The sequence below is a fragment of the Astatotilapia calliptera genome, chromosome 22, assembly GCF_964374335.1.
Source record: "Astatotilapia calliptera chromosome 22, fAstCal68.1, whole genome shotgun sequence".
NCBI classification, from domain to species: domain Eukaryota; kingdom Metazoa; phylum Chordata; class Actinopteri; order Cichliformes; family Cichlidae; genus Astatotilapia; species Astatotilapia calliptera.
This window is the reverse complement of record NC_137442.1, coordinates 1496120-1518454: the sequence shown is the minus strand read 5'-3', so window position 1 is coordinate 1518454 and position 22335 is coordinate 1496120. Positions and strand designations below refer to the sequence as shown.

Here is a 22335-nt window from a genome sequence, read left to right as displayed (position 1 = left end):
AACGACTCCTGCTCTGATATCCAGTTTTATTATGAATGTCCTCACCTTGTGTCAAAGACGATCAGTTAGAGTTGTTTAGTGATTAGCGTCTCATTTGTAACATAACCCAGGACAGACGGATAAAGCCTGAGCGCTCACAGTAATGCTGTCTGATGTAAGGACTTCCTGTTTGTGTTACAGACCAACGTTATGTGCCGAATCAGATTTGACCCCCAGCCTGTCGGATGATGCTCGGCGTGTTTGAGGATGTGTTTTACGGATCGTCTCACTGCGCACGAACACATCGCGGAGAGCCCAGAACAAACAGCAGCCACGAGCTAAGCAAACATCATTAACCCGACACTGAGCGTCTGACTCGGACGCCTCTGGCTTCGTGTGTCAGTCCCGGCAGGTCCATGTGGTTCGACTTAATCTCAGAGCACAAATATGGCTTCATATGAGCTCCAGCCTGCGGCTTTCTAAAATGTGGAGGAGCTCACGTTCTTTCTGAGGTCAGTCTTTTCTGTCGGGCTAGGTAAACATCTCGCTCCACAGTCCCACCCCGTACTTCACATTCACAGTGAAGCCACTCGTTTGAATCCAAACAGGATGTTTCATGTTAATGTTTGTTATGGGAATAATTCAGTTACAGCGTCTGGAGCTCTGTCACGTTTCTGTCTGTGTAAACTTTCCTCAGATTTGTCAAAGATGACACAAAAGATTTGTTTTCTTTAAAATATACACGCGACCACACGCCTGAGGCGCTGACCCATCACCAACCAGCTGATAACAGCTCCCATCTTTGAGGGTAATCATGTCTCTGGAAGTCACGCCCCTTCCTTCCCTCTGATTCTCGTCTTTAAAAGTATTTAACGTCATTGAGTCAGAACCATGAAACAGCTGTTTCTGAACCCTCAGCGTTTCACTGTTTGCTCCCATGTTGATGTGCTGGAGTCAGATGACGGCGCGCTGAGCGGCCGGGTAACCCGGTCTCAGGTAGAACGCTGCTTCCATAACCTCATCAGTCTGCATCTGCACGCACAGAGGGGCCTGTTTCTGCTCCGGGCTGTGAACATCTTACTTTCACACGCTAACACGGCGTCTGTGGGATGTGGTTTCAGGAGCCGGTCTCAGGTAGACAAACTCGGCTTCATTCCTTCATCACAGCGAGTCTCTGTGCCGCCGTGCCTGCAGCCTGATCCAAAGGTGCAGCAAACAGGACCTCTGCTGACTGAAGGGGATGAACTGAGGCTGAGTAAATGTTGAAAAGGAAACAGCCTGATGACTAATATTTACTTCATCTGTTGCACGAATGGTGAAGCCCTGCAGACAACATTAAACAGCCTGTGAGGAGGAAACAGCTCCATGCAGTCAAAGCTAAAAAGATCTTTGGGCTCAAAAAGAGCTTTGTTGTTGTTGTTTCAAGAATATTTGATTCTTTTCAGCCTGGAGTTTTTCCCATTTATGCGTGTTGTGTGAAACGAGGTCGTGTGAAGCTGCTGTGCCCTGATCCAGAGCCCCACAGAGTCACGTGAGGTAATAATAACATTATAACAATGTAGTGAGCGTTAGCATACTTTAGCACATGTGTGTGTCTGTGGGTTCATCCATACAGGTTATTGGTGCAGCATGCTAACATTAGCATATAAACCCACTCTGTTGTCCTCGTATCGTCACACCTGGCTTCAAATAAAGACGTTGAGACAGATGCAGAGTCCAGAATCACAGCGGGTGGAGTCACAGTGGGTGGAGTCACAGCGGGTGGAGTCACAGCAGGTATTCCCACCTTATTTGCAGACGTATCATTCCTTTAACATCCAGAGTCATCAGTATATCAAACAGTCGGTGGTGCTGGGAGCTGCGTTCGTCGGCCTCATTCATTGTGACAGCTGACAAACACGAAGGGTCCAGTTAATACTTGACTTTGTCTCTCAGTAATTTCCTGTAAAATCTCAGATGGCATCATGACAGCAGTGTTGCACTTAACTTAAATCAAAATATAAAAGTTTACAAGTAAAAACCTGTAGGTGGGACGTGAATCAGCTGTTTTGGACCCGTGTTCTGTGGACAGATTAACACAAGGCGGTTTGTTTGTGTGTATTTACTCGGTTCCCCCGTTGTGTGGTTTGGAGGGTCGACCCAGTGGAACTAAATCTAAGCTCCAGCTTTGCAGCTGCAACTCCTGAATCTGCTTCCTGCTCCGAGGCACGTTGACTGGCGGCCAACTGGCTCTCCGTCCTGCCTGGACAGTTTCATAAACATGGATTTATGATGTGATAAATTCTTCTGCTCAGCACGGCGCTCTGTTTGCTCCGGCTGACCGGGAGTCCCCAGGTAAGGCTCTGAGACGGCACCTTGTGCTCTGTGCTAAGATCAAATATTTACATCCAGCAGGAAGAACATTTAATGGTTTTCAATCATGTTATAGAAACAGTGTATTATGATGCTGCCAAATATGCTGACGGGGAAAAATTCAGGCTGTGAAGGTAAAAGTAACTCAGATAATCAGCGTTACAGCCGAGGCATGCAGACGGACACGTCTGACCATGCAGCGTGTCAGACTGTGGAGCAGGTGGGACAAAACCACACCAGCTGCTGCTCCTGGCGGCTAACATCTGGAAACTGGTCGAGTTTGGAGAAAATGTTGCCTGAGCTGATGAGTCCGTTTGAAGCAGCCCTGCTGTGTGTCAGGCTGATGGTGTGGAGACCCACTCTGCATCATCAGCACCGACTGAGCATTGTTTAAACACCACAGCCATCACTGTAATCAGACTCCACAGTCACCACATCCCAGTCCACAGTGGGTCTAAACAGATGCTCTGACAGTGACCTCAGTGAAGACATCACTACAAATACACACAGGGCTGGTTAGTGGGAGTGGACCCAGCCGGGGAATCACAGGTGCAGCAGAGGGAACCAGGAATTACAGAGAAATCCATGCCTGTGATGAAGAAACGCAAACTTCCACGTCTTCAGCTTTCTTGTATATTTATAATAAAAATAAAGCAACGAGCCTCCAGCTGGAGAGGCCAGTTTGATTTTCACAGACTCAGAAACTCAGTCAGATTCACTTGAAGCTGCAGAGCATGAAACAGAAAGAGCTGAGCTGTTGTGTGTGCTGGGAGAAAAAAGCAGAGTTATGTTAAACTAAAGAGAAACACACAGAAGTCAGCAGGACGCTGGGTCACATTAGCATATTTCCCTCACAGCTGTAAAAGCCATCGGTGCAACCTAAACATCTGGCTGAGCTAAAGCTCCCTGCACCTCCACAGGAAACACGGCTGTTAACGGCTCCTCTGAGCCCATCAGAGCCCACTGCTGCCTGGAAACCACAGCACGGCTGAGACTGTGGAGGAGCAGGTAAAGCAGAAACAGGTGGAAAAATACATTTACTACGTCTGTTTCAAACCCTACATGTTTAAAACGATGCTGGCGAGCACATTTGGGGCTAGATGAGAGATTCCCATCGACGCTGATCAAAGCTGAGCGGCGGGAATCCAGCGATGGCCGCACAGGCCTCGGTTATTTAAAGTGCAGCAGGGAAACGTGCGAGTCATTAAAGAGCCCGCACACACAGCACGTAACACTTAATCCTGCCACAGTTAGTTTACCCCGAAGAACCAGTCGGTCCACAAACACAAACTAGTCCCACACGGGCGCAGACTCCACCAGCCTCATCACAGCATCAGTTTGACTGAAAGGACTCTGACATTCATGCTGCTGCATCTACTGCAGTCCTGACACACGACTAAGTCCCAGTCTCATTCATATCAACTACGAATGTGGGGATGTGCATACCTGCACACAGTGGATCTGTCACCAGCACAAACTCATGCAGTCGTAGGTGCAGAGATCGGTGCAGTGAGGCCGTCCTGAGTGGAAGAAGCACTGGGACTGCTGGGATTGCTTTGCTCCCAACATGCACCAGGTAAAAGTTATTCAGCTAAAGGTTCCTGTGAGCTTTGTCACTGACCAGCGAGTCACCAGGTCTGAGACAGGGTTTAGTTTTAGCTTCAGTTTGCATCCAATCAGAAGTGCAGAGAGCAGATTATATACAGATGTGCTGTGAATATATCCACAGGAGTGGAGGCGTGCTGTGACAGGGACTCTGTGTCCGTAGCAGAGCTGTGCTGTGTGCGTACGGCTGGAATATGAGGAGGAAAACACTCAGACTGGGAAGTTGAAGCACACGGTTCATCTCGTCAGTTCTGTTTAGTATTGAAATTAAAGTTAACAGATTTATCATTCACTGTTGTTGACGTGTTTAATGTGCAGGTTGGCTCCAACAGTAAAACCCACAGAGGAAGCTGATGTCACAGATTCATATTCCCAGTATTCCCAGTTTGTCTCATCTGTCTCTACTTTAGGACAAATGCTTGCCAGCTTCTCCCAGAACCCCTGATTCACTGTGACTTTCACTCTGAGTCATCGTGTAGCAGCTGCTCGTTTCCATCATGACGCCGTATTTCAGGCTGGAATAAACGTCTCCATCCCGTGGGCCCGGCTCCGGGCTAAACTCGACCCATCCCGCTACGATTCCGCTCTTTTCATCTGCTCGTATTAAACGCTCCAATCAGCAGCAGCGCCTCACGCATCGCCACCAGAATTGGGAGGACGTTTCCAGAGGACGAGCGTGCGGCTCTAGAGATTACCGTCAAATAAAATCCTCGTCTCCTTTTTTATTTTTCCACTGCAGCTCGAACTGCCAGAGCTGCTCCTTCCTCCTACTTCATCATCATCAGAAAACCAAACCACATCTGGATTTACGTCCACTGTGGGTGAAAATTAGATCGAGTTACGTCCACACTGATTAAACCGAGCGATCAAAACAACGACAGAGTTTCCAGCGCCGGCCCAGGCTTCAGATTACCCAGAAAACAACAACAGCTGGATGATTTCATAGTGTCGTCACTGCTGGCAGGAAACAGAAGCTGTGAAATCATCGATGGCGTTTGCCCACATGGATGCACGCACGTGCCGGCGTGACCATCAGCTACAAACATCGAGGTCCACGCCGGCCGTAGTAAAACCTGGACTCAAAGCTTTACAACACAAATGTTTGGAGCATCAGGTGATCGCAGAGAGAGAACAGGCACCTCTGTGGATCCACCGGGGTCAGCTGATAATTGAGCAGGTGTATTTGTCACGGACCCGGTTCCGGGGACTCGGGGTTCGTGAACAGTGTGGACCTTTATTGTTATTAGTGTATTGGATGTATGTTTGCTGCACTGTGTTCTTGTGTTCAATGCTGGTGTGTGTATGTGTGTGAGGCTGGAGGATGAAGGACAGCCACCTGCAGGCCTGATGGGTGTGGCCCTGCCAGCTGCTGGTCACGCCTAGCTTACCACACAAGTGCTTCTGATCAGGATCGTCGGGGGAGCTACTTAACAGAGCGATGGAGCTTCCTCCGGCGCAGGATCGTTGAGTTAGACTCCATGTCAGTGTTTGTAGTGCTGGTCAGTGTATGCCTGCTGGAGTTGGTGCCATAACGGCTGTGTCTGTGTTTTTTCCTCAGGAGAGTGGAACACAGGACTGCAAGACACACGGGGTGTGTGAAGGCACAGGGGCAGAGAGCACGGGATACCAGCACTTGGGAGAAGACACGTCACGGGAGTCGAGGGAGCACTTTTGGAGATTCAATGTGTGGTGTACATTTACCTCACTGTAAATAAAACCACTGTTCATTTCATTAAGTCCAGCGTTTGGGTCCTTTCTCCAACATCCCCCACGGTCTGCCCCCCAGACCGTGACAGTATTAGTGGGAGTGACACGTGATAACTTACTGGGGAACGGGGAGCACTGATCCTGTCAAGGGGAAGGATGCTCGGCGTGAATCCGTCCAGGGTCTGAGAGTCCAGGGAGTCCAGGAGGGCAGGCTCGTGCAGAACTGAAGGTCAGGTTCAGACACGAGCCACGACGAGGGACGAAAAAGGCAACGAGGGACCAGGTGAGCGAAACAGGTAACATAGTGGATTCTGAGCCCAGGCCAAGGTAACCTGCAGACAACAAGGTCAGCACAGGAGAGGCGAGATAACGACACGGCGCACAAACGCTGCCATCAGAAAGCAGCAGGCAGTCTGGTGAGGAGAGGCTGCTGTAGCTGCTCCTTAAATACTGGCTCTGATTGTGAGCTGATGGAGCACAGGTGTGCCCGGCACCCCGACGGGGGGAGAGCCACGCCCACCTGGGAAACACTCAGAGATCCTAGTGGTTCTATAAAGGTTTAGGCAACAAAACACTTTGTGAGGTTCAGAGAAACATGATGACTGAACCATGACACGATGCAGGAAGCATCAAAAGACTCCCCACGTACCCTAAACCATTATTATTTCAATCTGATGGTGTTTTATGTGGACTGGTTGGTGTTTGGTCGATGCTGATGCTTCTGCACACTTCCAGGTCTGGTCTGGATTACTGTGCAGTTACGTTCAGCCTCCTGCAGACGGACTCTGATGATTTTGTTCTGCGAGGCAGGCAAAGAGAAAATATGACTTTCCTCTTTAAAGCCGCAGGACCAGATTAGCACCGATTTACACGCGTCAGCTGCCAGACACTCGCTGCCTTGTTTCCACTGCACCTCTCTTTCCTCCCCTCCTTTAAATCGCAGCCAGAGACCGTGAGCTCGGCTCGTCTTTGGCGTCTCTGGCAGGTGAGACGATTGAGTCGATGTCATCTCGTGACGCCGTGTGCACGTCCTTGAGGTTTGCAGGAGTCCCTCATAAAACAAACTGCCGTGTGTTTTCATTCCCTCCTCGCTTCGTTCCTCTCGCTGACCTTCATATTATTGCTCGCTGGAAACACTCGCGATGGACTCGGAAACTCGGGACACCGAACTGTCGTCTTGCGTCTGGTAGCCTGATGAGTTTTTCATCTGAAGCCTCGGAGATGGACGAAGACGTCACTCGCGCCGACACTAAAACACGTCTGTCCTGGCGTCTCCGGCCTCGCTCCGTCTATAAAAGACTTTCACTCAGGACGAGACAAACTGTGCTCTGCGGTTTATACGAGCGACTGTTAAGCTGCTCCGTCTGAGGCCGGCAGCTATGATGGGATGTAGACCCGTGATCTCAGAGCGCAGACAAGGATCAGACTGAATGAAATCTGGTGCACAGAGTTTTACAAACAGCACTTTGAATGAGGGGGAAGGTCGGGGCTCATCTTCAAACCTTCACAGTCTCAATGTGTTTTTGGCCTTAATGATTTTTGCAGCCTGTTTCATGTCAGGACTGCTGCTCCTCCCGGTCTACGTTCACGCCAGCACGTCTCAGTTACAGACAAAAGCTTCTGTTTGAGGGTCGAGTCCAGAGCTGGCAGCCCGGGACGCTCTGCTGGAGGTGTAAACTGCTGCCTGACAGGTGTGGCCGCAGGTGTGTTCACAGCCTACCTGATGCGTATGCAGGCGCTTCCCTCTCAGACGTTTGGAGAAGAAAGCAGCTGTGCTGGTATAAAGAGTCGTACTTTGTGCCCGCGGCTCTGATAGTTGTTTATTTGCGTTGTGGACGTGGTGCTAAAGCTTCGGCTCTTCACAGAGCTCTGCCCCAAATGTCAGAAACAAAACTAAACAGCTGTTTAACAGCAGCGCGCACACAGAGCTCTGCGACATCACCAGCAGCTTTCACTGAGCCTCAGTCCTGCAGAAACGTCTTTAAAATGTGGTTATAAACATGACTGGTGTTTGGTTCATGGCTGGATGCTTCCACGTGCTGATCGGGAGCTCGATTCTTTGCTTTTACGCTCGGTCACGTCCACTGACCGAGCGTGGCTCAGGATTGGATGATGTTTTGTGAAGACTTCCGTCTGGACGGCCGGTGTTGTGCCAAAAAGTGATTGTCTGCCAAAAACTGATTTCCGGTATTTGCCAAAAAGCGATTGCTCATATTTAAAGTGCTATAAGTAACTTGTTGGGCTATAATATGTTAAACATATGTCAAATGCATCCCTTATGGATGACATAAAGTCATCTTGAGCCACAAACAACACTCGTGTAGCAAGATACAAGCCGCAATCAGTTTTTGGCAGCGACTTTTATATAACCTTTATTTATGCAGTAAAAAAAATCTCATTAACATTAAAAATGTATTTTGTAAGAGTAAGTTGGCCAAGAGCACAGCAGAAATGGCAGCAAATATTACAATAGTTCTGTAAAAATATGTTAAGTGGGGATAAAGGACCAGATATGGTTATAATGTAAGTACAAGTTGTAAAGATACTTAAAAAACAGATAATTTTTTAATTCTTTATGTAACCCCTTTGTATCCCCTGTTCACCGAAGTCTATTTACGAACATACGTAAAGATATTACACATAAAAAATACACAGAAACACTGGAAATCACTTTTTGGCAGACAATCACTTTTTGGCACAACACCGGCCCAAAGTCGACCTCACACAGCAGAGTTCCACCAAAACAGATTCTCCTTCAGCTGTGTGCGACTACCGCGTCACACAACTGTCTCCCACACAAACACTGCTAACAAACAGGCGGCCGGCTGCTGACGTCACCCCGAGCCAGTAAATTCTCCTTTTACTCCTTTAATTGCTGTTTGTTTTTTAACAGGCTGGTAATTACGAGTATTATCTGTTTACAGTCAGTCAGGAAACGTCTTAAAGAATAAAGAATTAGTTTGTCCTGATTATCCTGTAACAGGGAGCCGTATATGCGAACACTGCATGTGGACGATTTTCCATTATAAACACAGCGTCTCACTGAACGAGCAAATAAACATCCACGCTGGGACTGCGTGCCAGATAAGCCTGAAGCATCAGCACGCTGAAGTGCTCAGCATCTATTCAGTCTGCACGAAACGGCCGTCATGAGGAAACCACAAACACGACCCAGGTATTAGATCTGAATTTAGAGGGAAGCTTAAAAATATTTCATCTTTATGTCTTCAGATTCTTCCATCTGTAGTTTTTCACATTAACGGACCATCAAACTGACACATTTTGAGTTTTGATCTCTGAAACTGAGGCGAAACTAAACATCACAGCAGGTCATGTGACTGAGTGATGACCCCATGCTGCTGCAGTCTTTGTCTCCTATGACAGGTGACTTTAAGTGTTTGATTGTTTTTGTAATCTAAGCAGGTGAGGCGGCCCCGCCTTTCACTACACGTGTATTCATGCCTGAGGGAGCGCCACCTCACTGCTCCGTGTCTGCGCTGTGACTCAGTCTGCTACAGGCAGGTCGTCTCTTCAGGTTGAGCTTCCTCACCTGCACAGGTAAAGCCTCCGTCAGTGTTCTTCTTTCATGAAGTGTCAGTCTGCAGCACTCTGGCGCCCTCTGCTGGATGGACAGACTTTTCTCCTGTCTGTTCCTCAACCTGCTTTCTTTTCTCCCTGACTTATGAAATTAAATGTGAACAATTAATTTTTTTTTAAAAATCCAGTGTGAGCAGTGAGAAAAATAAAAGTCCCCTTTGACTCTGTGATGTGAAAGGTCAGTGAGTGAGGGGTCAGTGAGGGGTCAGTGAGTCTTCCGGCTTCCTCGGAGCTCGCGGCTCTGAACCTTCAGCCGTCTGATTCTGATTCATTTCCTGCTAACATGAACGCAGCGACCAATCAGCAGGAGCCTGTGAAATATTTACACATTCATGATTTTATTCCCTTTACATAAAAAAGGACAGTTTACATTTTCATATGTGCAGCTTCAGCGAGCTCACAATCTGGTTTGTACAAGAACAGGCTGCAGAGCAGACGGTGGCTCTTAAAGCGGGTCAAAGGTCAAAGGTACGTCTGAACCACATTTAGAATGCAAACGTCATTCTTGTGATGAACAGACACAAACCAGAACATTTCCTGAGGATTTATCTAAATGCGTGATGTCATAATGTCAGCTGATCAACAAGCACCCCAAAGGTTCAGTAACAGCTTTCAGTGCGTTTTCAGATTACAGAAACCAGGAAGTGAAACATGAGCCGACTGTGTGTGAAAGAACCAACGAGCAGCTGACAAATCTCGTTTTTCTGCTCCATCTGTGTTTTAAAACTCAAACCACCATTAAAAGGAAAAGTTTACCTTCATATCCTCCACGTTCCTCTCTGCACACATGAAGAGTAACATCAGTATGAAAGGAAAACACCATGAAGTGAAACGACATTAACACAGGAGGAGGTTTTCCCACATGTTCACTGTAAGAAAGGCTGCAGATCCTACATTTCCCATAATGCTGAGCAAACGTGACCCTGATGGGTGAAACTTGGGCGCTTTAAACTTTTTAAACGATTGAAAATTTCGTACATACTCAAAAACAAGTCACAGCGTCAGCTCAGCGGGCCGGAGCTATTCTGTACATTTGGGGGTTGCTTTCATCCGCCAGGTCTCTTGCCCCGCCCTCCGTGCTCGTGGTAAACACAAGCATATGTGCACTAATGGACAATCGTCCTATGATCCAGGAGCTCAAATGGAAAATTTCAGCAGTTTTTTTCTCCTTGTGGCTCTGGATGATGTCACAAAGAAAGCATCCCTAATATGGTCATCTCAGCCACAGAAGCCCCACCCAAAATTCAAAAGAAAGGTTAAAGGGGAGTGGCCAAAGCAGCTTTTTATTTTTCCACACAGAGGATAAACTGGCCCCGTATCAGATAAAGAAGGATTATTATGAACTGTGGATCATGCAAAGCTGCTCTGTTAGAGTCTAAACTAAAAAAAAAAAAAAAAAAAGACAGGAAGTGAGCAGAACAGGCCAAGATTTTTCACAATAAAACAAACTGTATGAAGTTTTCTACACGTTAATTCTGTACAATAATAAAGATCAAAAATCTGCATATATATCCATAAATATTTTAGATCAGGAGATAATCCCGAGTTCAAACGACCAGCACAGAGTCACGCCGGACCGTCCGACAAATACAAAATATTTTTCTTTGTTTTTTTACTTTTTGTTGTGAAAAAACAAAAATTAGAAAAAGTAAAAAAGGTGACAAGATATCTACACTCATATTTACAACTATTAAATAACCGCTCCAAAACAAGCATAAAAAACAAACCATTGATAAAGGCGACGGCTGACGCACGACGCAGAAACGATTTCACTGCTGTACCACAGAAAACCCAAAAGTACCAAACGAGCTGCTTTTGTTTCACTCTCAGTGGAATTTCATTGGTTTGGCTTTTTGCTGGCGATATTTTAGATGCCACACCTCGCGCCGTACGGACGGCGTCACATCTTTGCGGCTCCTGCTTCATGCAGCAGCTGCCGGACTGACAGCTGAGAGGCGCTGCAGCTCCTCTGGGCTTCTGTATCTCATAATTACGACTCACTAAAACGTGAAAAACACGCTGGCGCCGGTTAACGTCTCAGCGCTGTGCTCGGTGTCTCTGAAGGATGAACGTTACACTTGATCCTGTAAATGAGCTGAATTTATTCTGTAAAGTTTATTTCTGACGTTTACTCGGATCTTTCAGAGCATTAGAACAGACTTCCTGTTTGTACGTGAAAGAAGAAGCTCAGCTCGTCCTCTGTCTGAATTATGAGGTACAGAAGGCGGAGCTTAGGTGACAGATGTGTGGCTGTGGGCGTTTCATGGAGCAGCTTCTCCACGCTGCGTTCTCGCTGTTAAACATTAAAACGCAGCATGCACGCCGCTGTCGTTCTTACAAACATGCTGGCGTTTGTGGGACGTCCTCAAGTTCAATTTGTTTTCTTGAATTTTCACCTTTTGGGAAACGGCAGGAAACTCGACTTGTGTGCGGAGAGGAGCTTCCTGTTTGCTGGAGGAGGAACCGTTACCTGGTGCAGGGACAGTGAGGTTATACTTCAAGTCTTTCTCCAACCTTTAACCTCCGACCTTCAGACTCCTTCTGATTGGCTGATTAAGTATTCAGCTGTCCGTCGGCGGGCGGGTAAAGGCTGCCTCTGAGACGGAGAGGAAGAGGAGGGGTGGTGCTGGTGGCGTCCTCGGAGTGAGGTGTGGTTGCTGTGGTGGTGGTTGGAGCTGCCGTGGGAGGAGGGGGGAGGCGGGGGTGGGTCTCGAAGCGAGGGGGGGACGGCGGACGACTTGATGGGGACGATCCGAGTGTCCATGACCTCGCAGTCGACCTGCATCATCATCTCGTAGCCTTGAGATGAGTTATAGAGGCTCTCTGAGGAAGAGGAGGGAGATGGAGGAAGAGCGGCTGGTTAATGATAATAACAGTAACCACCATCATCATCATCATCATCATCATCAGGACAGCTGTATCAATAAGGAGAAGAACAGCAGCTGAGCCAATGACAGCCTTTTATCTTCACCATGAGGGCGCGGCGCTCGCTGGGCCGCCGTGACCGAGTCAGCACGGCGGCGCTCGCCGAGTGATTCACAGCTGCACTGCAGCCTGTCGCTCCACAGCGTGCACACTCACCGTTTACAGACATGGCCGGCATCACCAGGGACATCTTGGGCCGGCTGGTTTTGTTGTGGCTGATGGCTGGAAGCAGGAGGTGATCCTGCAGGAAGACACGCCGTTTAACACGCACAGCTGTGAGAGCCTGCTGTGTGTGTGTGTGCGTGTGTGTGTGTGTGTGTGCGTGCGTCATACCCGTCTGAACGAGACCACGTAGAACGTGTCCTCTCTGCGGTCGATGGCGTCCAGGAAGTCGCTGTAGGTGACCTCAGGACCAGGAAGCACCTGCAGCTGACTGCAGCAGGGAGAGACTCATCAGGCTGGACAGTAACCAACATTAATGCAACAACACAGCAAAAGTGTTTCTCAGCTAACATGAGCTCACGTTTTAAACAATCAGCACAAATATTTTATAACTGAGTTTCAGCAGCACAGAAACATTCAGCGATTTAAGCTTTGGATGTTTTTAAAGACTCTTTAAACGATGGTCATGTATGTCACTTCCTGTCTGACTTGCTGAGGCTGACTGCTGCACCATCAGCAGGTCTGCGCTCGGCGATGAAGAGCGCGTCGTACCTTTCTATGGAGCGGTGAGTCTGGATCGGCAGATATCTGGAGAAGTTGGTTTTCCTCTGCTGAGCTTTCTGCTGCAGAACGAGACACAAGTGACACAAAACACAGATCCCAGTGAGCTGAAGACCAACTACTGTTCTCCATTAAAGGATTAAAACTCTGGGAGATGAAGACGACTCCTCACCTGGGCGACTTTGGCCTTCTTGGCCATCTTCGGCTTTCCGGACTTCTTGCGATCGATCTGGTGTCGATGGACCCATCCTCTCAGCTCGTCCGCCAGCCTGCAAGATTCAGAGGAAGCAAAGAAACAGAAGCAGGAAGGTTTAAATACAGCTGCAGCTCCTCACATCAGCGCGAGCCACAGCGCCAGCGTGGAGATCCTAACACAGTCAGACTCACCTGAGAGACTCGGAGCGGTTGAACTGCCGGCAGTCAGAGGAGGTGAAGTAACGGTCGATGTCCTGCAGAACCAGGTCCTTCACATCACTGAACACGTCGCTCAGGTTTCTGCACACACACACACGCACGCACGCACACACGCGCACACACGCGCACACACACACACACGCACACACGCACACACGCGCACACGCGCACACGCGCACACACACACACGCGCACACACGCACACACACACACGCACGCACGCACGCACGCGCGCACACACACACGCACACACACACGCACACACACACACACGCACGCACGCACGCACGCACACGCACGCACGCGCACACACGCACACACACACACGTTTGTTTCAGTGTGGAGAAACGGTCTGATGCAGGCGGGTTTCTGTTAAACGTGTCTGTCAGCTGATAACTGTGACAGCGTGGACTCTTTCACACACACCCACTGGTGTATCAGTGGGTGTGTGTGTGTGTTGGTGCTGCTGTGGCTGGGTGTTTGACCCCTGACCTCTCTGTGTGATAAAGCTCCGCCTCTGCTGAAGCGCTCTGTATTCAGAGCTGCTCCTGTGGTGTGATGGCAGCACAAACACTCAAAGCCGACAGTCGCAGTGATGTCACAAAACGCCGACATCAGCTTCCTCTCACCTGAACTGATACGGCTCTGCGGCGTATTTCGCCTCCGCTCTCTTCCATCGCTCGTCTCCTCCGTCCTCCTCCGTCTCCGTCTTGTCCTCCACCTTGTTGGTAAGCGGCGGCGGCGCCTGCTGGTGCTGTTCGATCTCCAGCAGCCGCCGTCCTGTAAACGACACCACGTCTTCGTGCAGACCCGTCGCCAGCTTCCTGTCTGTGATGCTGTGATGCAGAACAGAACGTGCTGATCAAAAGCGGCGCCGACATCTGCGGCGGCAAATATTTTCACGACGAGTCGCAAACGATACCTGACGGGTCCGAAGCTGAAGGTCATGAAGAGGAGGACGACCATGATGCACACGGCTCTCTTGTTACTCGCTGATTCGGCGCCCTGAAATGACACGAACACGATGAGAGAATGACCCTGAACGCTGACGCAGCAGGTCCATCTGACTCTGTTCTTATTCGTCTGACTCCTCCCCTTTTGTCTCAGTTACTTCCTGTTGGTGGTTTTGGCTCCCTCAGCAGATCATTCAGTGTCGTTACGCAGAGACGCTGCGTCTCACAGAACGTTCCTCACTCAGCAGCAGGTTAAGCGACATTACGCTGAACGCCACGCTTGGCGCTCTGATGCTGCTGTCACGCATCAGATCCTTATCACAAGGCTGAGGAATGGCGTGAAGCTGAAGAGCTGAGAGGGAAAACACGAACAACCAGAACGTCCAGCTCGCAGGACTCCACCAACCGGTGTGTCCGCTGCTGTCCTGCTGCTCCCGGCGTTTACAGTTTAACAGCAGGCAGAACGGTTCACGCGCGGTTTCCATCAAACCTTTCACTCGTGTGTTGTGATGTTTCTTGGAGTCTCACCTCCTTCCCTGCCAGTCTCTCCCTCAGTGCCTGGTTCTCCTTGCGGAGCCGTTCGTTCTCCTGCTGGGCCTCCCTCAGCTGAGCCTCCAGGTTCTGCAGGTACTCCTTCTTCTTCTTCCTCGACTGGCAGGCCGACTCGCGGTTCTTTATCATCCTCTGCTGCCGCTTCAGCACTTTCATCTGAGGAGGAGGAGGTGGTCAGTGAGGGAAACAGGAAGGAGGAAGTTAAAAAGAGAGGACAGGAAGAAGAGGAGGAGCTGTGTGAAAGTTGTGTGATGTAATCCGTTCACAGGCTCAGAGTGAGGAATTGTGGGTACTGGCTGTAACGTCAGTGCTGTACTCACATCGATGCCGTTCGAGCTGTTGCCGGGCAAAGTCGTGGTCGCCGGGACGATGGGTTTGCTGGTGGGCGGGGCCGTGGGGCTGGAGCAGTGCTGGGGGATGCTGGGAGAGACGGGCTCCATTTTGACGATGGCCGGCGTGGAGCCGAGGCAGACGGACGGAGAGATGACGACTGGAGGAGGAAGAGGAGAAGATGAAGACGAATCTGCTCAGAGCATCCTCGACACACGAGAACTGAACACATGACTGTTTAGGAAGGTTAAAGGTCGGACTCCAGCATCCCTCCGTCATCACTCATTCCCCGACTACGTTATTAAATCAGCTGCACAAAGTGAAACGCCACGAAAAGCAAAGGCAGAAATAAATTAATATATTAACTTATAATAATAAATTAAATTATTTAGATGTGAAACATAAAAGTAGATATGTATAAAAGAAACGGTGATGGGAAAGGAAATAAACAGAAGGATTAGTAAAGGAAGAAACAGGATGTTGTTACCAGGTCTGGTCTGGTCCATGGAGGGGAGGCCCTGCAGTATGAGCGCCTTGGCCGGCGTGGCGGTCTGGGAGACGGGGAGGGTGGCGACGCACACGGGTCGGGGCTGGATGGGGGGTTTGGTGCTCAGGATGGTGTTGGCCTTTAACGTGGCCGAGCTCGGACTGAGAGAGACTGAAAGAGACAAAGAGGCGGCGTCAGAGGTTAAAACGGCGCCGTTTAACAGACGCTGCAGCGGCGCTCACAGGTCAGACTGGAACCTCGCGGCTCTTTGGTTAAACGACAGCGTAAGTGAAACCCGACGCTAAGGCTCAGCATGCAAACAGGACGGAGCGCGCACGCTGCAGTTAATCCAAAGTACACAAACAGGTTTGTTAGCGTGCGTCGTTTGCATGCTTGCACAGAACAACCGGTGTGGAGGCGCTGCAGGCGTGCTGTCCACAACAGAGCAGGAAATGCTCCAAACTTTTAATGACAAACTTGATTTTAGAAGATAAACACAGCAGTTTGAGTTCAATCACTCAGAAACTTCTGGAAACATATTTCACTCAGTGATGTCCTCTCGCTGTCATGGTTACCCGACACGTCTGACCCTGAGCAGGATTTAAACTCCTCCACATCCTGCTGACAGAGCGCACACACGCATACAGAGGTAAGCTAACGTGACACCAGCGTGTGCTTTCATACGGCCATCACTGCCAGGATTTATAATCCAAACCCTCTGATGTTCATTAGAGACACTTTAAGGTGAGCGGCGAGCCTCAGAGTGAGTCGCTGTGGTGATGATGATGATGATGATACACTCGCCTTTTCTCTGCCTTTAACCAGGATCAGGTTGCAGCAGATGAGACATTCATGTCTGTTGGGACTGACCTATTATGTTCAGGCTCCACCTCCACAGTCGCCCAGTAAACTGAGAGCTTTCCCTTCAGGCAGAGCCCAAACATGAAAGCTCGAGCGACCCGCCGACGCTCCGTTTTCCCCACAGTTCAGATAAAAGCTGCTTTGAGCTGCTGCCTTATTCACACCGGCTCTCTGAGCAGGCTTACACCTGGAAACAGCAGAGAGCCACTGAGGCAGAGCTCACACACCTGAACTCTTTCACCTCTCACACAAAGGGCCGGTGCTGTGCTCGCCGACTCGTCCACAGCTGCTTCACACTGAAGTGCAGCTCAGAGCCAAAGTTAACCAGCACGGGAACATCCTGTTTTTAGACCGACGTGTGCAGCGACGTGTGCAGCGGCCACGAACAAACAACACCAAGCAGAATACAATCTGCACACAGACATTCGCTCATTTTTGCAGCTCGTATGACGTCGCCTGCCTAAAAACAACTTTTATGTTTAAAGTGCAGTTATGCAAAACAAACTTACATTTCCCCGAGAGACCCGACCTCCCCTATAAACGTGTATCAGTGCACACACGCACACGCACACACACACACACGCACGCATGCACGCACACACGCATGCACGCACACACGCGCACACACACACGCGCACACACACACACACACACACACACACCTCTAACAGCCTCCCTGCAGCGACGCTTTCTGCCTGCTGGTTATTTGTCATTACTGAACATCAGGCTTGAATCAGCAGCTCGTCATCAGCCTGCAGGTTGATGAACTCTGAACGCGTGGCTGTTACATCACTCCATGGCCATCAGCTGATCACAGCTCATTAAACTGAGAACCCTGAATCAGACTTTGAGCTTCAGATTGTCCATCACTGTGTCAAAAGGCTAAAGTCTGACCTCGGCGTCACAGCAGCTAACCAGGCGCCTCGGAGACGTTCTTCTTGTTTTGTGTGATTCTTGGACAAAGGTTACATTTGATTACACGAAGCTGGAGAAGCAGGCCTGATGTTTCTGATGCTTCCTGACGTGGAGAATGACTCCCAGCCAGGGAAGCTGCTCATTAAGCTAACACTGGTCCTCTGTAGCCACACCTGGAAAACTTGCGCTCGTGCACCAATCACCAAAGCAACCAAACCACACCCAGCTTTCCCATTGGCTGATTTCAGTGGATAAGCGGGCGAGCGGTCGTACCTGTAGCCTGCGTCTGTAGCCCGCCGATGACCGCCGGGATCGGCGTCGTCAGCGGCGTCTGGAGCTGCGTCTGTGTCACCGCAGCAATCTGGGTTTGTGTTGGGGGTGCTGTTGTTGCTACGGTAACCTCCATGGACCCTAGAGGAGGCGACAGCACGTCTCCGTACATGTAGGGAGGAGTCGGAGGATTTTCGCCTTTAACGGTGATCTGAGCAGGAGAGAGAAACGAGGACATCTTTTTAAACGCCATAACAAACCCGTCTGTGTTCATTAGCTTTCTATAATATACCCACTGACTGAGACACACCTGTGGGTCAGGTGGAGAGGCCGAGCACTCGGACTCGAGCGAGGACGGGGGCGAGGGAGGTTCTGCTTTCACCTGAAACACTGCACACGACAAACAGTGAAACCACAGGAAACGTACAAACGATCCAAAACCCCATGAAAAGAAACCCGACAGGGACTTACACATCTCCACCGGCAGCGGCTGCGTTATTGTCATTTCGTTTTTAATGGCCGGAGCGTCAGCTTCAAAGAAAACACACACAGGAAACAGCTCATTTACATCAAACTCACACTAAACAGTGGTGGTTTAAGGTCGCCACGGTCCGCTGACCGCCATGTACCTGTGAGAAGGTTGTCGTCAAGGTGTCGCCAGGGCGACGTAGGGTTGTCAGGATCGAGGGTGAGCACGAGGTCATTGTCGAACTGGCAGAACGAGAGAGAGAGAGAGAGAGAGAGAGAGAGAGAGAGAGAGAGAGAGAGAGAGAGAGAGAGAGAGAGAGAGCAAAGAAAGTAAACAATCAGACCCAGCAACTGTGTGTGTGTGCATGCGCCTGTTTAGATATCTTTGTGGGGACCAACAGCCCAAACGTGCCCGTCTTCACGAGTTTGCATGTTTGAGACTTAAAGTGTGGGGTTAGTGTCAGGGTCACAGTTGGGTTAGGCATTCATAGTTAACGGTTAGCAGATAGGGAACGCCTATGTCAATTAGATGTCCTCACTAAGATACCAAAACGAGAGTGTGTGTGTGTCTCATTATCACACCGCTGTCACCAAAGCAGCAAAGTGGGCGGAGCTGTGATCTGCAGCTACAACAACTCAGACAAAAACTTGAGTTTCTGTGAGGACGTAAATCTGCTGAATCATGAAGCATCAGGAGCTGTGATGTGGAAACTCAATTCAGGTCAAAGGTCACAGGAAGCAGGTGATAAACATGAAGCAAACATTTCTCCTCATTGAGGGCCAAAGCAGCACGCCAAATATTTCCATCGTTATTTTAAGGTGGGACGTTTGCAGAAACTGTTTGCAATTCAGTAAACTTGTCGGTCACGTCCTGCAGATCACAGATAACAAAACACCAGGAAACATCCTGCTGAACCTGCAGCTTCAACCAGGAAGCAGCTCCGCAACACACGCCACGTCACCGCTGATCGTTAAAGTCATAACAATTATTAATCACCATCTGCAGCACTTTAAGCTCACAGCTAAACTAGCAAACACTGCATTCACAGCAGCTTGCTAACCAAAACAGTCATGTGTCAGTCTGTTTCAGAGACTTTTAATCTGAAGAACCAAAATCCAGAAAAACAAACTTTTACTTTGAAAGTTTTGTTTTTCTATTTAAAAAACAAACAAACAAACAAACAAACAAACAAAGCAAACAAAGATTCTGGTGCTAAAAAAAGCTTCTTCTGCTTTTCTTTGTCTTCCTGCCTGTGCAGCTGCGATGGCTGATGTAGATATTAAACATGTCTAGAAGTCTCAGCTGTTTCCCACTCTTGATGCAGCTGAAGCCACAGAGGGGAAATATTCCTTATATGGAGGTCTCGGCCACAGAAACCACGCCCCTGCTCTTCAAACCTGTTTGTGGGGCAAACTCAAACTGTTCATTTCAGACAGATTATGAACTGAGCAGCTGCAGTGAGGTCCAGTGGAAGTATAAGAAGGCTTATTTTAAACCATCACTCATGCAAAGCTGCTGTAGTTGAGCAAAATCAATTTATCTGTTAAAACTCAAATGATCCCTACTTCAGAAATTATTTGTCCGTTTATTCTTGTACATGTTGATCTCCTGCTATCCAGGATGTGTTTGTGGGTCATGTGATAGTGGAGTGACGAATCAGGGAAGCAGTGCAGCGACTCGAAAGACCCAATCAGGCAGCGATCGCTGGGCTCAGCGTCGTCATTTTCATAAATATCAGACAGTCAAATAATGAGCTCACAGCTCTGTGAGGCTACGCAAATGTGCCCAGCGAGTCACAGCAGGCCAGGTCCCAGAGGCAGAGCCCACACAGCCCTGCAGGCTCACAGCCGTCTTCACTGCTCAGTATCAGGCAGGTGGTTTTAATGTTGCGGCTGAACACTTTGGTTTTACATCATCTGACAGTGCTGATGATCTAGGATTAGCTGTAAGTGTAGCAGCAGAGCTACACACTGGATTTCATCACCGTGTGAAAGTGCTGGTCGCAGGGTGTCGGGTTCAATGTGAGGCGTGCACAGAAAGCAGAGCGTGAGCTTTGTGTGTCGAACGTACCGATGCGTCGTATTTCAAGCCTCGGCCGAAGTCCCCGTCCTCGCCCTCCTCCATGCTCTCACACTGGAACAGGCAGGCATCTGCAGGGGACACGAGTCCACATACATGAGAGAAAACAAAACCAGCTTCAACCACGCACACACCGCGATGGTGTCAACTCTGCTTCTCCCGTCATGCTTTCCTCACACCTCTGGAGTTTGAAGCCACATGCTGTCAGAGCAGCACTCAAAAAATCTGCATGTGACCTTTACTTTTTATGAATCCTCCAGATCTCTGCACAGGATTTGTGACAGAAGGACAGCAGCAGGTTTAAAGATGGAGGTGAGACCTGCTGTGATGGTTTGGAGTTGGGAGGCGGAGCTGAAGTGTGAGCAGATGGACAGGACTAGAAATGAGTCCATCAGCTCAGCCGGAGACGGCGTAAAGTATTCGAGTATCCCAGAACTCGAGCTCAGAGACGCTACGATCACAGATTTTAAAATGATTTACTGACTAATACAGGATATTTTTGTGATTAAGAAAGATTAAATGTCCCGATAGCTGTTATCAACGAGGAAGCTGCAGAGTGCCCCCTTGTGGACAAACTATGCACCATTAACACACAGCAGGGCTGAATGGTGTTTCTCATGTCTCCTCTTACTGTTTTGTCATGTTTATAGATGCTGATACCATTTTATTTTCTAGAAGCTGATAAATACACACTGATCTGTGGATAATAATAGCAGAGTTTCTCTTACCAACAAAATAAAAAACCTAAACTTTTTACACACAGAAGTTTATATGTGATGACTCCGCCTCCTGTGCTGCTGTGTGCATACATACAGCATGCATGCACTTTGGTCAGAAATAGCTGTGTTTTACACGTTATTGTCCTTTATAAGCGTCTCTTGTTCTCAGGTGTATTCACTCTTCCTGCTGCTGCTCTGACCCACTTCTCTCAGGGGGATCATTAAAGTTTCATCTAATCTCAGGTGAGATTAGATGAAACTGTATTTACCGCAGCAGCAGGGCGCTATAAATTCTTTGGTCTAACAGCTACAATAAAACGGGTTGTAAACCTACTTCACTGTTTAACAGGCAGGTAAATCCTGGAAACGTGTTTTTTTATTTAAAAATGTTAACATAACAGAGAGAGCTACATCTACAGCACGGCTGTTCTATCTGACTGGTTATCCATGACATGTTATTCTAACAAAGGGAACAGCACACCCTCCACCTGCATCCACCTGCCTACACCACCTTTCTCGGGGTTATTGTGAAGCTGGAGATAAGAGAAGGCTGATGAGGTTTTTTAACCAGTTTCCAGCAGATATCGCGATAACAGCGTGCGCTGATCACGACAGTCGTGACAGCCCTCTTCCTCCCCCTGACCGCGGCTCGAGCTTTGCCCTGAAACATGTCAACAGTACGCGGTTTAATGCGGGTTTTTAGCGGAAATGGGGGAACAACACGCAGAGGGCGACGTGTGCGGTTAAATTAAAGCAGCTCACGTTTCCAGCCAACGTGTTGAACATACCGGCGCGTCCGGGCGAGCAGGCTGAAGGAGGAAGCGCGTGCACAGGACAGCCCTGCAGTCGCGTGCGCTCTAACACAACCCAAAAATCATCATATACGAATATATTTGACCAGTTCTGTCGTGAACACAGATGTCATGGTGAGAACAATAAGCGCCGAAGACGCTCCGACGACCCCGTTTGCGTCGCCTCGCCTTCTCGATGCATCCACACCCCCGCTATCACGTCAGCCTCCTCTGAATGCTTCAGCCTCACCCTTAATGCTTCAAAATGCTGCCTCACCCCAGTCTTCGCTCGTCAGCAGGTTATCCGCGAAGAAGCGGCTGTCCAAGTCCGACAACAGATCCGTACCCATCGCCCCGCAGGCGGTGTGTTTGAAGAGCAGGAGGCTCGATAGCAGCTAGCTAAACAAACAGACAGATTACCGCCTCCAGCGTCCGCATCAAGATAGCTGGGCGGTGTGATGTAAAGATATCATTTATAATTCAAACTAATCAAATATATATTTGCTCTAAATTCCCTTATTTATATCAACTTTCTGTATCCTCTTGAACTGTAGGTCCTTGCCTTTTACGTCGCATATGACAGCACAAGGAAACGCTTCTTTTGGGC

At 49.0% G+C, this 22335-nt stretch overlaps 1 protein-coding gene and 1 long non-coding RNA gene across 3 annotated transcripts; one reads left to right on the top strand and one right to left on the bottom strand.

Annotated features, from left to right (window-relative positions):
- On the top strand, positions 1-5668 carry LOC145423818 (uncharacterized). The gene is made up of 2 exons (XR_013904858.1): positions 1-5416; positions 5495-5668. It is a non-coding gene; the product is annotated as an uncharacterized LOC145423818 (long non-coding RNA).
- Positions 5669-9556: 3888 nt separating this feature from the next.
- atf6b (activating transcription factor 6 beta) lies at positions 9557-22330 on the bottom strand. Of its 2 annotated transcripts, none has more exons than XM_026156069.2 (17): positions 22006-22330; positions 20210-20289; positions 18300-18381; positions 18142-18201; positions 17981-18060; positions 17674-17881; positions 15625-15795; positions 15128-15297; positions 14784-14963; positions 14225-14307; positions 13932-14138; positions 13276-13383; positions 13061-13157; positions 12880-12950; positions 12499-12598; positions 12322-12406; positions 9557-12063 (listed from the first exon to the last, which is right to left on the bottom strand). In XM_026156069.2, exons 1-17 carry the CDS (start codon positions 22076-22078, stop codon positions 11771-11773), a joined length of 2148 nt encoding a protein of 715 aa, XP_026011854.2. In that variant the 5' UTR covers positions 22079-22330; the 3' UTR covers positions 9557-11770. The 2 variants fall into 2 exon arrangements, with proteins under 2 accessions (XP_026011854.2, XP_026011855.2); XM_026156070.2 differs by having other exon boundaries at positions 12880-12947.
- Positions 22331-22335: the final 5 nt, after the last annotated feature.